This window comes from Ophidiomyces ophidiicola (genome assembly GCF_022830035.1).
Source record: "Ophidiomyces ophidiicola strain CBS 122913 chromosome Unknown scaffold_9, whole genome shotgun sequence".
Lineage (NCBI taxonomy): Eukaryota > Fungi > Ascomycota > Eurotiomycetes > Onygenales > Onygenaceae > Ophidiomyces > Ophidiomyces ophidiicola.
The window spans coordinates 470,375-483,192 of NW_026054649.1; the positions used below are offsets into that span (position 1 = coordinate 470,375).

A 12,818-nucleotide genomic window follows, 5' to 3' on the forward strand; every position below is an offset into this window, starting at 1 on the left:
ACCTAGTTAGAGGAGATAGCAGAATCAAACAAACAGGCCATGGTATTGTGAGATGAAGATATGTACAAAACAATCCAAGTGCAGATGCCAATGTAGTTCTCAAAGGGCTGGGAACCAGGGCGGATGTAACCGTGGAGCCTGTATAGGCAGTATTCGGCGCGTTAAAAGCTTATGATCGAAGTTTGCTCCGGGCGTTGGACGTCTCTGAAGCTCACATGGATCTCGTCATTCAGAAATCAGAATCATCAACGGCAGCTGTTTGCTCAGCGCTTGATCACCTGTGTCTCCAGTGAACAGGATCTCACGCCAGGGAGCGCAACACAATCGGACGGTGCCACCCAGGCCAGATCAGACCTCATGCGCTGAATTCTGCAAAGAAGTCCAGAGCAATGTGTGAAACCCAGCAGGGGAGGTCTGCGACGAGACGGTCAACAAAACGCGGGCCGCATGCAGGCCTGCCGTCTCTCGAGCGCACTAGTTACTGCGCGCCCAGCGAGAGGCCGGCAGCAGCCTGCACGGGCGATCGACGCCAATCCGCACCGTGAGTCGTGTTGAGTCATGGAACGGCGGCCAACAACAGTGGACTGAAGCTTGACGGGCCGACGACCCAGCACCGACAAGGAAGAGGGTCCTTGGGCTGTGGCGCCGGCGACCAGGCCAGTAACCCACTACCTGGTCAGTTAGTTAAACATAGCAGCTTCACGAACGAAGCCCCGTTGGGCAGGCCGGACAAGGCTGTGCGGCTATGGTGCAGGCCCTGCCGGCCTGACGATCCGCCCGTTGCGCACATCCCCCTCGCGGCCAGGCCCGCTAACGAGCGGGAATACGATGCCAGAGAGTTGAAAAGGCGCGTTGCTGCTGCTGCGCTGTTGCCGCCGTGGTCGTCGAGGCTGGAGAGCCCGGAGCGTGACTTCTGCGCTTGCCCGCACCTGACCTCGCCCGCCTCGACTCATCGTCGTCCAGCTCCTCTGCTGCTGCTCTGCTGCTCTGCTGTTCACACGACGCTGTCTGCCCTTTGCAAAGCCAGCTGCCCGGCCCCATTTCGTGCGCGAACCCCCGTCCTGCCTCGCCAGCCTGCCCGCCGTGCTTCGATGGGCCGTACCTATATATTGCCCGCCTGGCCACACTCCTGTCAACCCTGTCCCAAGAAAACACCAGACCTGCTGAGCCATGAGTTCGACTGTTGTTGGAAGACCGCACGTCAAGGAGTTTGGCTTGTCGGAGGTGTATACTGCCAACAATCCCTTGGTCGAGTATGTCCCATCTGCTGGCTCACCTCTGGAGTTTGGTCTGAAAGAGCATGTACTTACCTCTCTGTAGTGTGGTTTTTGTCCACGGCCTGAACGGCTCCGCCTATGAAACGTGGACGACGAAGAAATCGGATATCTTTTGGCCGGCAGACCTTCTTCCCAAGACCCTTCCCGCTCAGCAACTGCGCATTCTAACGTATGGTTACAATGCGAACGTCACTGCGTTTCTGGATGGGACGTCAAAAGACAAAATACACAATCACGCCGAGCACCTTGCCGCCCATCTCTTTGCCAATAGAAATGTGAGTAGAAGGGCGTATTCGAGGAAAAACAAAAATGAGTGACACAGGCTGACATGGTTGTCTAGTTGAACGGAGCTGTCGAGCGGCCGATCATCTTCATATGCCATTCTCTCGGCGGTTTAATCGTCAAGAAATGTCTTTCCGTATGCTCAAGAGTCCAGCACGAGCATATACAGCACTTGCGCTCGATTTACATTTCGGCATATGCTATCCTATTTTTAGGAACGCCTCACAATGGATCGGATATCGCCAAGTTTGGCAGCCTACTTCAGTCGATTTGCAGTGCTGTTATGCCGAAGAAAATATTCGACACAAGCCCCCAGCTCATCAATAGCCTGAAGACGGACAACGAACATCTGCAGATTATCAACCGTGACTTTGCGCAAATAATGAGCAAATTTCGTATTTACTTCTTCCACGAGTCAAAACCGATGGATCTCAAGAGTACTCGCGCCTTTATCGTCGATGAGTCGTCTGCTGCCCCATTGATCGATGGAGTAGAACGCATGGGGATTGAAGCTGATCATGGAGGCATGTGTCGATTTGAAGACAATAACTCACCGGGCTATGAAGCGGTCGCCGAGGCAGTCCTTCGTTATTCGACTGACGCCCCAAAGGTTATCCCCGGAAGATGGATACAGGAGCATAAAGAACGATTGTTCGAACGGCAGGAGGAGGCGAAGCGACTCTATGGTATGTAAATCAGTGTCCCCATTGACTCCATGATACTATTGCTAAATTCTACGACTTATATAGGACTGACCGACGCGCCTGTGGGAAGTTTAGTTTCTCTACGGTTGGAAAAACTTGAGTCTCTTTGTATGCTGCTCTTCCTCTTAATGCTATCTACAGCTTTCCCCGCCATTGCTAACTTTTGGAATAGCCAATTCTGTAACTGCTCTTTTACCGAGTCCACCATCTGAAAGTGGGGACATTCCTCGTTCACAAGATCCAGAAAAGGATCGCTTCATCAGAGTTGTGCCTCCCGGTTTTCACCCAAATTCTACGTTTTTTGGCATGGAGAAGGAACTTGAAGAGCTGCATACCCGTCTATACATGGCCAAAAAGAGAACCGCTGGAACTGTTGCCGTCCTATTATATGGCGGCCCTGGCGCCGGGAAATCACACCTTGCACGCCAATACATGTACACGTATCAGTCGTTATACCCTGGAGGAGTCTTCTGGATCGATTGTCGGACCAGAGAGTCACGCTATAACGGTATTTGGCAAATCGCACAAATGGCGGATGAACAGATTGCACAAAAGGACAGTCAAGATCCTAACTGGAGGAGCACTGGAGTTTACGTCGAGACCGTACGAAAATGGCTTGAGTCAAGAGAGAATTGGCTGCTTGTTTTTGATGACATATCCTTCGAACACAGCAGTGAGATTAACGAATTCAAAAATGTCCTCCCGTTCACGAAAAACACAGCCATAATTTACACTTCAATTGATCGAACCCTAAGCAAAAAGCAAAGGCTACTAGAACCATATGGTTTAGAAGTCAAACGGCTTGCTTTGCCAGCGGCTTGCAAAATGCTCTTTAAAGATTTAGGTATTAAGAATCCAACACCCGAACAAGAGAAAAAGGCAACTGAATTGGTGAAATACTACCAATGTCTGCCTCTGGCAATTCACGCCATTGGCCACCGCCTGAGGGCGTCTGGGAGGGCTTTGGAAAAATACCATTTTGATTCACATCTCACTGATGAAAGGCTTGCCGAGCCTTACCGTGATATTATGAGAGACCTTTTCAATTATGAACACTATGAAGCACTTAACCTGATAAAAATTCTTTCCTTTTTTGGACACCATGTCCCAGTCGGCATGCTGGTCCTAGGGAGGAAGGCCCTGCTTGACTATAGTGTTGAGATAAGAACCAGTGACCGTGGAGGAAGCAACCAGCGCCACCTGGATAATACCATCACTGTTCTGATCAAATATGGGCTGATAGAGAGAACATTATACCTTTACTATTTGAGTGACATGGGTGACTCGGGTACTATGGGGGGCTCACGAATGTCATCCGATGCAGATGACTCTCATGTGAGCGACAACGATTTTTCCGCCGCAGCTCGAAGCACGATAGATACCATCAAGATCCATACTGTTGTCCAAGGATTCTGTCGTGATGAGTTGAAGGATCAAGGCGAAAACCACTACTATTGGTGGCTCGCGCTTGCAACTGCTCTATTTTGTCTATCCTACGATAACGCCAAAGCCCATATGAGAGCAACAAGGGGCTCCGGGCTAGCAAGAGATTATCGGGAGTACTTAACTCATGCCAGGCGGCTGATGAGCCACTTTCCTACGAAACTTACCAAAGTAGCAATCAGCCTGCAAAATTTGCATGATACCTTAAGTAAATTGACTGCTGATATGGAAAGTGAAATTGCAGACCGCTCCCCGGGCTCCTCACAGGAATCTTTCCGTAATAACAAATCGATTTTCGACAGAACCAGCAGCATGTCCTCCGTTCCAGACACACCTAACAGTCAAATATCGTCGCTGTCTTGGGGAGTAGGCTTGGATCACACCAAGTCGGAATCGCCAGTTGATATATATTTCCCTCAACAACTTGCTCCGTCAGTTAACAATCCAAGTTTCCATATACCGATCATAACAGAGGATGTCGATTGTGCAAAAAGCTTTGAGGAGGGAAGCCAAGTTACTGAAATGTCTCGTGCCCCATCGCAGGCAACAGCAACACCTCAAGTCACATTAAACGACGGCGACGAAACTGGATGGCAAGTAGTAGAGAAAAAGCCTAGACGTGGCTTTTTCTCAGTACTCAACCAGTGGAGAAAAACCAGGAACAGAAAAAACCTTGGGAATTTCAGGCCTAAACCAACAGTTTCCGTGACACAGGTTAATGTTGAGGCAAAAGATTCGCCAATCCACACTCCCTCAATACATTCTGTAGACGGAAGATCGTATGCAGAATCAGCTTTGGCGGCGGTTCAGCGATCGAGCCCACCCATTCCCGGAGGAAGAAAACCAATCGGTCGATCTGGTAGCCAGAAGGAGAACCGTCCAAGCTACGCTGACGTTGTTGCTAACCAGCCAATGCCTCTTGCTGGACGCTCAACTTCTTCCCTAAACCAGCCGCCCCCGCCTTTCATTCCACGGCCTAATCCATTTCAAGATGGGTTTGGTATCCACCGAGACAATTCCCTTGCACCCAGACCGACGAGAGATCGATACGATGCGCTATCGCAATCTACGCATAGCGACCCTGGCGTGCCTAGAGTGGTGCATCATCAGCCCTCAAACTCTGCCACAGATTCCCAGACTTCAGCCAGGTCAGAAGATTTCACCCAATATACTTATACAAATCGAGATTCGTACGGTTCTCAACCGGGTTTTGGACCTAATCCACTACCTCTCCCATTCCAGTCTAATGTAAGTGTTACGCGCCGTTCAGAACGTAACTCGGTTCCGAATCTTTCTAGCATGCCGCCACCATCTTTGGCGGTATCGGGGTTCCCACAGCACCGTGCCAGCTTCTCCACAGCGCATATGCCCACTGGCTACTCTTCACAGCCTTTGTCTCGAGACCACTCTGGCCGATCGAACCAATCCTTGAGAACGGAGCCTGCTAGATTCCCACCCGCGTTTTCCGGGGCTTATTCCTCCCCACTGGCATTCGAAAATGCGTCCCAAATGCCGCAACTCGATACTCGACGTGCGCAACATGTCGTTTTCGGGTCCAGAGAATCAGTTATTGAGTCAAGCGGAACGTCACCGTCATCTTATGACGCTCCTACCATGTCGCGCATTCCATCTGGGCCTGGAATGATGGTGAATTCAACGGACGGGACGAGCAGAAGTCTTGTTGAATTCCGACCAGTTTCAGATACACACCATATTCAGTTTGGAGAAACCCACCCTGTCAATGTGGATGCAGCCCGGAGGCGAGCGAGAGCACCAGCGCCGTATCCGGCTCAGAACCTGATCCCTACTGCCAGTGATCCGTCGCAGCTTCAGATGCTGCTCTCGCAAAACCCAAGCCAAGTGCCCAGCAGGCCGGTTTCATCGCGGCAGAGACGGCGGAGTGGAAGTTCTCCTGTTTCTCGACAGGACCTGCGAGGGTTTGGTCTTCAGTTTCAGTGAAGATAGAGTTTGCTGTTTATTATTAACTTTAGGTACTTTTGCACCAGAAGCCCACTTATATCTTCGGCTTGAATTGCTTTGTGCGAATACTAGCACGATTATGTGGGGACTCTTCTGCTGTCAGGGTAGCTTACAGCAATTATGTCATAATTGAGTACTAATATAACACTGTTTTTTCCTGGCTATTTTTGTGGGGAAGGAGCATGGGTCATGACGATGTTCGTGGTTTAGTTATATACATACATCTGTACTCCGTACTGTGCATTATTTTCATGAAGGCATGTTGCTATGGGATGATTCGAGTTGGGTATACTGTTTTCTTTTCTTCACCGATATACATACTTAGATAGACCTAATAGTGAGTAGGATACCGGCGTTAATTCGATGCTAATATTTTTTGTGATACCTTTTCTTGGAAGTTTCTTCGATGTCATCTTAGTCAGCGCATCAAGATTTGGAGCGATGACGTCGTCGGCCCAAATACATACAATGCGAACCTAAATGGCGAAAACTGGATATAAAGGCGAAATCATCTGTACTTCTAATGTATTTTCCATCTCCACAATACTACCGACACCCTATAGACCAGTACTAGCACCTCAAATTTTCCTCAATTCTTCCTCGTATCCCATCCTCCTATCAAGTAGACGCCATAGCATTGTCTAGTAAGTGGCCCACGTCATGCTTCAGCTTCCACAACACAACATTCTTATCTGACAAACTTGGGTAGAATAATCCAATTCATCATGTCTTTCGTCGCCCGCGTCTCTTGCACTACGAGAGTATCCTTTACTCCAGCCAGATCGGCTGTGATTGCAGCATCGCGGCCGGCTCTCTTTTCAACCACTAACCGACACTTCGATAAAGGGCCAATCCAAGTTACAAAAGACACTCTCAAGAAAGCGGATAGGGTTGTCTCCGATGCTGCTGTTAAAGGCATTGAAAAAGGAGGTAAGTCAAAAAGAGCGCAACGACCAGTTGAGGAGAGCTGACGTGGCGGAAACAGAGGAAGCTGCACAAAAGATCGGAGAGACCTTGGGCCATCATGCGAAGGAAGCTAAACGAGAGGGGATGAGAGCCGCTGAGCAAGGTAAAGAAACTGCTCATCAGGCGCAAGAGAAGGCCAAAGAGAAGGCTGTTGATCTGGAAGAGAAAGCCAAAGAAGAGGCAGAGGAGTTGACCGGGAAGGCGTGATCAAACGGGTAGAGAGACCAGCTGAGAGAGACTTGTTTCAGTATGTTGGAGGGTATGGTTTGAGTTGTATTTGGTCCTGCTTGAGCTGTTCTCAGGTTGCAATCACAATGTATTATAGTTATTCGTTGATCCAGCCATGGGTCACAACGTATATGCACTTATACCAGCTAAATTGACCGTTGTTTGATTATGGCATCCACTCAGTCTGCTGGCGGCAGCATGAGGACATATTCCCTCGTACTCAATCCAAATTTTAAGACATCTTTATCTATGAGTTCCATATATCTACCCGGAGGTAGAGGATCGCCATTGACGGTTGATCCATTGGCACTTTCTAGATCGACCAAGTATGGCCTGACTCGTCCATCCTTGTCCCCATATTCGTTCCGCTTTTCCACGTATCGGAACTGAAGAGCAGCATGCTGTTTGGAGCAGCTGGGGTGATCGATGGGCAAATCTGCGATAAACCTCTCTCTGCCAATCAACCAGCAGCTACGTCCACCCAGCTCCACCGTTTCTAGCAACTCATCCCCTTTGAAAATGTACAACCTCCATGCATCTTTCGCCGCCGGCTTTCTAGCTTCTGGGGGTTCATGGTACTTGAGAACGATGGCACCATCACCTGTTTGGACAGTGTTCGTCTCAGCAGCCAAGCGCCCTGTGGTTGCAAAATTTGGCCTCTCCTTGTCTGAGGCTGGAGTGGAGGCATGAGAAATCTCGCTGGACGTTTTGGAGAAGGCGTCTTTCTGAGACAAGAGGGGTTTCTTGGATCGTCGCTCTGCGCCAGGTGAGCCTCGGGAGGGCGAATCAGCATGACGCTGCCGTCGAGGTTGAGGTGATTCGCGTGAGTCTCGATCATCGCGACGGCGCTCTCTGGAATGGCGGTGTCGTCGAGACAACTGTTCGCGGGGGCTTCTAGAGCGGCTTCTGCGCCCGTGGATCCTATGGTATTTCCGGTGCCTAGAGTGCCGGTCAGGCTCCGATACCGACGCTGATCGGTCTCTTCGATGCCTCTCCCGAGCCGGTTGGTGGTCGTCCCTGTGCTTTCTGCCGCTGTGCTGGTCCTTGGTCATGCGGGCGCCTGAGTCACTTGCCGACAATCGCGACAGCGATCGTCGCCGGCGACTGCCATGCTCCTCATCGTGTCTGGGCATGGTCGAGAACTGCCAGCTCGCAGTTCCTATCAGCGCAGCACATTTCTCATCTTGTTTGACGCTGGTGGTTAAGCGCTCGGAACAACAGCCGGCCCGCGCTTTTCCGACTCGTATTTGCGCAGGAGTAGAAAACGTTAGGCGGTTATGTCATCGGCGATACTGCATCGGGACGGGGATCACGCCGGGCATCTGCTCTGGTTTGAGCACTTTACGCGGGTGGGCGCAGCAGGGCCTCTGGCTATTATCCAGAGCATTCCCAGCGATGATTCAATTCCCGTCAGTCTTGAGCATATCGTAATGTTCAAGAAGTCGTCTCTCCTCTGCTCTCGTGGCGGCGTCCCGCTCCTCAATTCGCCGTCATCTATCTCGCCACACCCCCGAAGACGCTCGCTTACATTCCAAAACCCTCAGAGATTCGCCCATGTCAACTCAGGAGACCCTATTCAGGGTGATGGGGACTTCTCGTGGCCTACATCTTCCACCTTCTCGCCATATGAACTGCTCAAACTAGACCGAAACTCTCCATACTCGAAGCGTCGTTTCTATGAACTGGTGAAGATATATCACCCTGACCGATCATGCGACGGCCACCCACTATGCAAAGACATCCCAGATTCTGTTCGTATGAACAGGTATCGGATCTTGGTAGCAGCGCATGAATTGCTTTCCGACCCCCGCAAGCGTGAAGCCTACGACAAATATGGCGATGGATGGCACCATCGACATGAATTATTCGGCGTTAACGCCAAAAATGACAGCTCTCAATCAACAGTTCGGTATAGATACAAACCCAAAAAACGCGGGGACGATATATTCAAAAATGCAACCTGGGAGGACTGGGAAGAATTTTACGAGAGGCGTGACGGACAACCCAAACAAGCACAAACGGTATCCCATAGCACGTTTGCTTCGTTTTTGCTACTTCTAGCCTTATTCGGTGGTGTTGGCCAGGCGATCACTGTAGGAAAATATTCGACATATGTCCAAGAGCGAGTACGAGATGTAAATGATCGGTGTGGGAAATTTCTTGAGGGCCGGAAACATAACACGATCAACAAGATGAATTCGCAGGATGCGAGAGTTCAGAGCTTCTTGATGAAGCGAGATCCGTCGGGCTACGGATTAAAAGAGGAGGAGGAAGAGACATACCGACGTCTTCTCGGCGTCCGTCGAACCTCTGATATCATGACCAATATTGATTCAATGAGAAATACGGCGGAATAAATAAGTGGTGGGAAACCCGGGCCTTTGTGTGCTCCAGGCGAGCGCATATATCTCCGCTCCGAGCTGAATGCATCTCCACCCTGGAAAAGAGAATGTCCCGCCCATGTTCCTCCGGGACATTATAGTGTGCAAACCATACAGTCGGCGTTATTTTCCATTGCTCTAGTTGTTGATGTTTGCACTGTGTACATACACAACCTCTTTGCCTTTTTAAGTCAGAGAAGAGCAGATTGAGAAATGGCATCAACAGTTTGCACCTGAGTGCTAGGTGAGGTCCTCTTTTTTCCGCGTTGAAGGGCACATTCTCAGATGTTGCTGGCACCTGGCACTCCAATTATTGCTTCGGTGGTAGACTAATGATAGATATAATGACCATCACCTATAGAAGAAGCTTTAGTTCACGTGATGGTTGCGTGTGGAGTTTGACAAGTCCATATTATAATGTGTCACTCGATGAGCACTATGCGAATAGTACTCCATTCCTGGCCCGATTCCTAAGGGTGACCACCCCTTTGGTTGAATATTAAATGATTGACACTGCGACATCTGGCTCCTGTGCAACATCCAAGAATGCTCCGTACCTTGGGAATGAATCCTCGTATCCTTCTCGCTAGAAGGAACAGTGCCACGAAGTTGAATCGAGGGTTTGAAGTGGGTTCTCGGCTATGACAACTCTCTATTATCGGTGCCTAGACTTGGCCTGGGAGCCTTCTTTGATGAGGGGTCGCTTGTGGGGTTTCGGGCCGGATAGCTTGGCCTGATCAATCAGATAAGATTACTTAACTTCCCTAACTAACTAACCAGGTACCTTCCTGAGGTAAACCTTTAACAACTGAAAACTTATTAGCCGGGCCGCATTGAGAAAGCACCCGCGAAAGAGACGGCAGACTCCACTCCTTTACGAGGCCTTCACGCCACTCTTCGGCTATCAAAATGAGAATTCCGTCTGAACCCCGACGTTTCTGCAGCTCTGCTGGCGCCAAAATCAATATGCCCCGACCCCTAATTAGTGATGGACCGTCAGAGAAGGTTATAATATGGATATATAACCAAGCATTTCCATTCACCGTTAGAACGGGTTTTTTGCTGAAAATGCGCCCTCGCCATGTCTAACCCTGCTCCCACCGTCGCTGTCATTGGGCTAGGTTTGTGGCAGCCTGCCATGTTCGGTATTTCTGAGCTGACCTCCTCCTCCTTAAAGGTGCCCTCGGTCTGGTGGCTTTGAAGAACCTTCTCGAGGAAGGCTACGATGCAATCGCCTATGAGAAGAAACCATATATCGGCGGTATTTGGCGATATAACGATGGATCGGATACTTCAGTCTTAAAGAGTACGTCATCGATCCTAGGTTATTCATATATATAAGCCCCGGCATTCTTCAAGGAATAAAATTACTACTGCCGTCATTGTTGACCATTTTGTTCCAAATTAGGTACGATAGTAAACATATCCAAACAACGGGTACGTACATACATACATATAGTCAGGGCTAACATGGTTTTTTTTTCCATTAACAAGTGATACCTTTCCTAGGGATGCTTTACTGACTTCCCGTTCCGAGACGGTATGTAAAGCTACATCCAGCATATTCCGTTATCCACAGCCGTTAGCCTTTTAGGTACTGTGCATACTTCAAGGGTCTAATTGATATCCCTTGAGTCTTAAGATGTTGAATCGTTGCCCAACGCGAAAGAGGTTGCAGCTTACCTTGTCGAATACGCTTCCCATTTCAATTTACATGACAAGATGAAACTCAATACCACTGTGCACGGAATTAAGAGGGTAGAAGAAATGCAGAAATGGTGCCTGGAGCTTTCGGGTCCTGGTGATGAGCCTAAAGAGCCGAAATTGTTATACTATGACAAGGTCATTGTAGCGACAGGACCCAATGCAGTTGCTAATTACCCCAAAGTCAAAGATATCGAGCTATTCAAAGGCAGGGTACTTCATAGCCAGGAATATAAGCGGTATATCGCCTTTCTTCAACCCTCTATAAACGGCTTGTATGACCATCCCTGCTAACACATGCACACTTTCCACTACAGACCCACGGACTTTGATGGAAAACGAGTGCTGGTTCTCGGCTTTTCGAATTCGGCTGCAGATACTGCAACCACACTAGTTGGGCATGCAAAGGCAATCTATCTCTCACATAGGCATGGGAATTTCGTGGTACATGATCAATTTCTTCTAAAAGCAATTTACGAGGGAGTATCTAAGCTTTTATTCTTTAGATGCCACGCAAATTGAACGGCAAGCCAGCAGACCACAGCGTTTCATACCGAATTACGGCTATGATGGAATTTTTCATGAAATACTTTCCCCGTATAGGCGAAATTATATTCGAACATGCATTTGTCAAGATGCAGAATTCATCCTTTGAACTCCAGCCAAACTGGAGATTTACTTCAGTAGCCCCAGCAGCACAATCTATACCTATTGTCTCCGAAGATTTAGTTGGTGAACTGCGTGCGGGCACAATCATTTCTGTCAGTGGCCTAAAGCAAATCAGGGGTGACCACAACGTCGAGCTTGATGATGGCACCCAACTCCCCGACATTGATTGCATCATCTATTGTACTGGATATGACTTCGACACTTCGATTGTTGGCGAGTATGACCCGTCACGCCATGTTAATCAGAAGTGGCTTTCATCCGCTGGTTCCAACAGGAGACCTTTTCCATGGCTATATCAGAACGTCATCTCCCTTGATTATCCCGATTCGCTGGCTTTCATGGGCACTACTGCGTTTTTATCTCCGGCATTTTTTGTGTACGATCTTGCTTCCATGGCTATTGCGCAAATCTGGAAGGGCAACGCAAGGCTTCCATCAAAGGAGGAAATGAACAGGCAAGCTGATGAGCATTTTCGCTGGATCCAATATCTTGCTTCACGAGGCACCGTGCATCCTAGCAGAGTGAAGAGTTATGAGTGGATGCAATGGGCAAATGAAGCAGCGTGTACTGGAGTCCCAGATAAACTCGGCTATGGGTTGAGTGGCTGGTGGTTTTGGCTGCGAAATTATAAGCTTTGCAACTTGTTGATGGGGGGCATTTACTCCCCTCATATCTATCGGCTGTTTACGACGAGAAGACGGAAGGCTTGGGAGGGCGCTCGAGAAGCAATAATAAAGGCCAACTCTGTATAACACTTGTAGAGAAAGTGTTTAATCCCCAATCCGGGCCTAATGTCCCAAAATAACCATACGTCAAATGAGAATACGGGCTCCCATACAAGCCGTGCGGAGGAAAGATGAGTTGAACATAATAAACCCTACCGATTTCGGGTAAATTATGCTCGGTATACAAACGCTACCGCATATGAAATGTTATTTTTTTGACTTGCTAGGATATACTCGACGTAGTTAACCTACTACTAATTGCCCATTTCTATCTAGTAACCAATGTTTTATATACAAATCTACTATATTTAAAAGAAAGCTTCTACATAGTTAGCAATTGAAGATTTGTACCGGCAAAAGACTTTTAATTAAGACAGAAATACAAAAATATATATATATATATCTTCAGATATGAAGCTGCCTTTCTGTCATGTTATAGTCTAAGTCTAGGCATGCCCC

At 48.7% G+C, this 12,818-nt stretch overlaps 5 protein-coding genes across 5 annotated transcripts; 4 read left to right on the top strand and 1 right to left on the bottom strand.

The window, feature by feature from the left end:
• Nucleotides 1–1,170: 1,170 nt before the first annotated feature.
• Nucleotides 1,171–5,665, top strand: LOZ57_003055 (uncharacterized protein; the record flags this gene model as incomplete). Its single annotated transcript, XM_049252109.1, has 5 exons — nt 1,171–1,253; nt 1,321–1,552; nt 1,618–2,245; nt 2,309–2,371; nt 2,436–5,665. 5 exons carry the CDS (start codon nt 1,171–1,173, stop codon nt 5,663–5,665), a joined length of 4,236 nt encoding a protein of 1,411 aa, XP_049108992.1.
• A 746-nt stretch (nt 5,666–6,411) lies between these two features.
• On the top strand, nt 6,412–6,859 carry LOZ57_003056 (uncharacterized protein; the record flags this gene model as incomplete). The annotated part of the gene is made up of 2 exons (XM_049252110.1): nt 6,412–6,616; nt 6,672–6,859. The coding sequence occupies 2 exons, from the start codon at nt 6,412–6,414 to the stop codon at nt 6,857–6,859; spliced, it is 393 nt and encodes a 130-aa protein (XP_049108993.1).
• Nucleotides 6,860–7,059: 200 nt separating this feature from the next.
• On the bottom strand, nt 7,060–8,013 carry LOZ57_003057 (uncharacterized protein; the record flags this gene model as incomplete). Its single annotated transcript, XM_049252111.1, has 1 exon — nt 7,060–8,013. One exon carries the CDS (start codon nt 8,011–8,013, stop codon nt 7,060–7,062), a length of 954 nt encoding a protein of 317 aa, XP_049108994.1.
• A 144-nt stretch (nt 8,014–8,157) lies between these two features.
• JID1 (J domain-containing protein 1) lies at nt 8,158–9,237 on the top strand (the record flags this gene model as incomplete). The annotated part of the gene is made up of 1 exon (XM_049252112.1): nt 8,158–9,237. One exon carries the CDS (start codon nt 8,158–8,160, stop codon nt 9,235–9,237), a length of 1,080 nt encoding a protein of 359 aa, XP_049108995.1.
• A 1,105-nt stretch (nt 9,238–10,342) lies between these two features.
• On the top strand, nt 10,343–12,386 carry LOZ57_003059 (uncharacterized protein; the record flags this gene model as incomplete). Its single annotated transcript, XM_049252113.1, has 7 exons — nt 10,343–10,382; nt 10,439–10,567; nt 10,670–10,698; nt 10,771–10,801; nt 10,904–11,204; nt 11,283–11,409; nt 11,472–12,386. The coding sequence occupies 7 exons, from the start codon at nt 10,343–10,345 to the stop codon at nt 12,384–12,386; spliced, it is 1,572 nt and encodes a 523-aa protein (XP_049108996.1).
• Nucleotides 12,387–12,818: the final 432 nt, after the last annotated feature.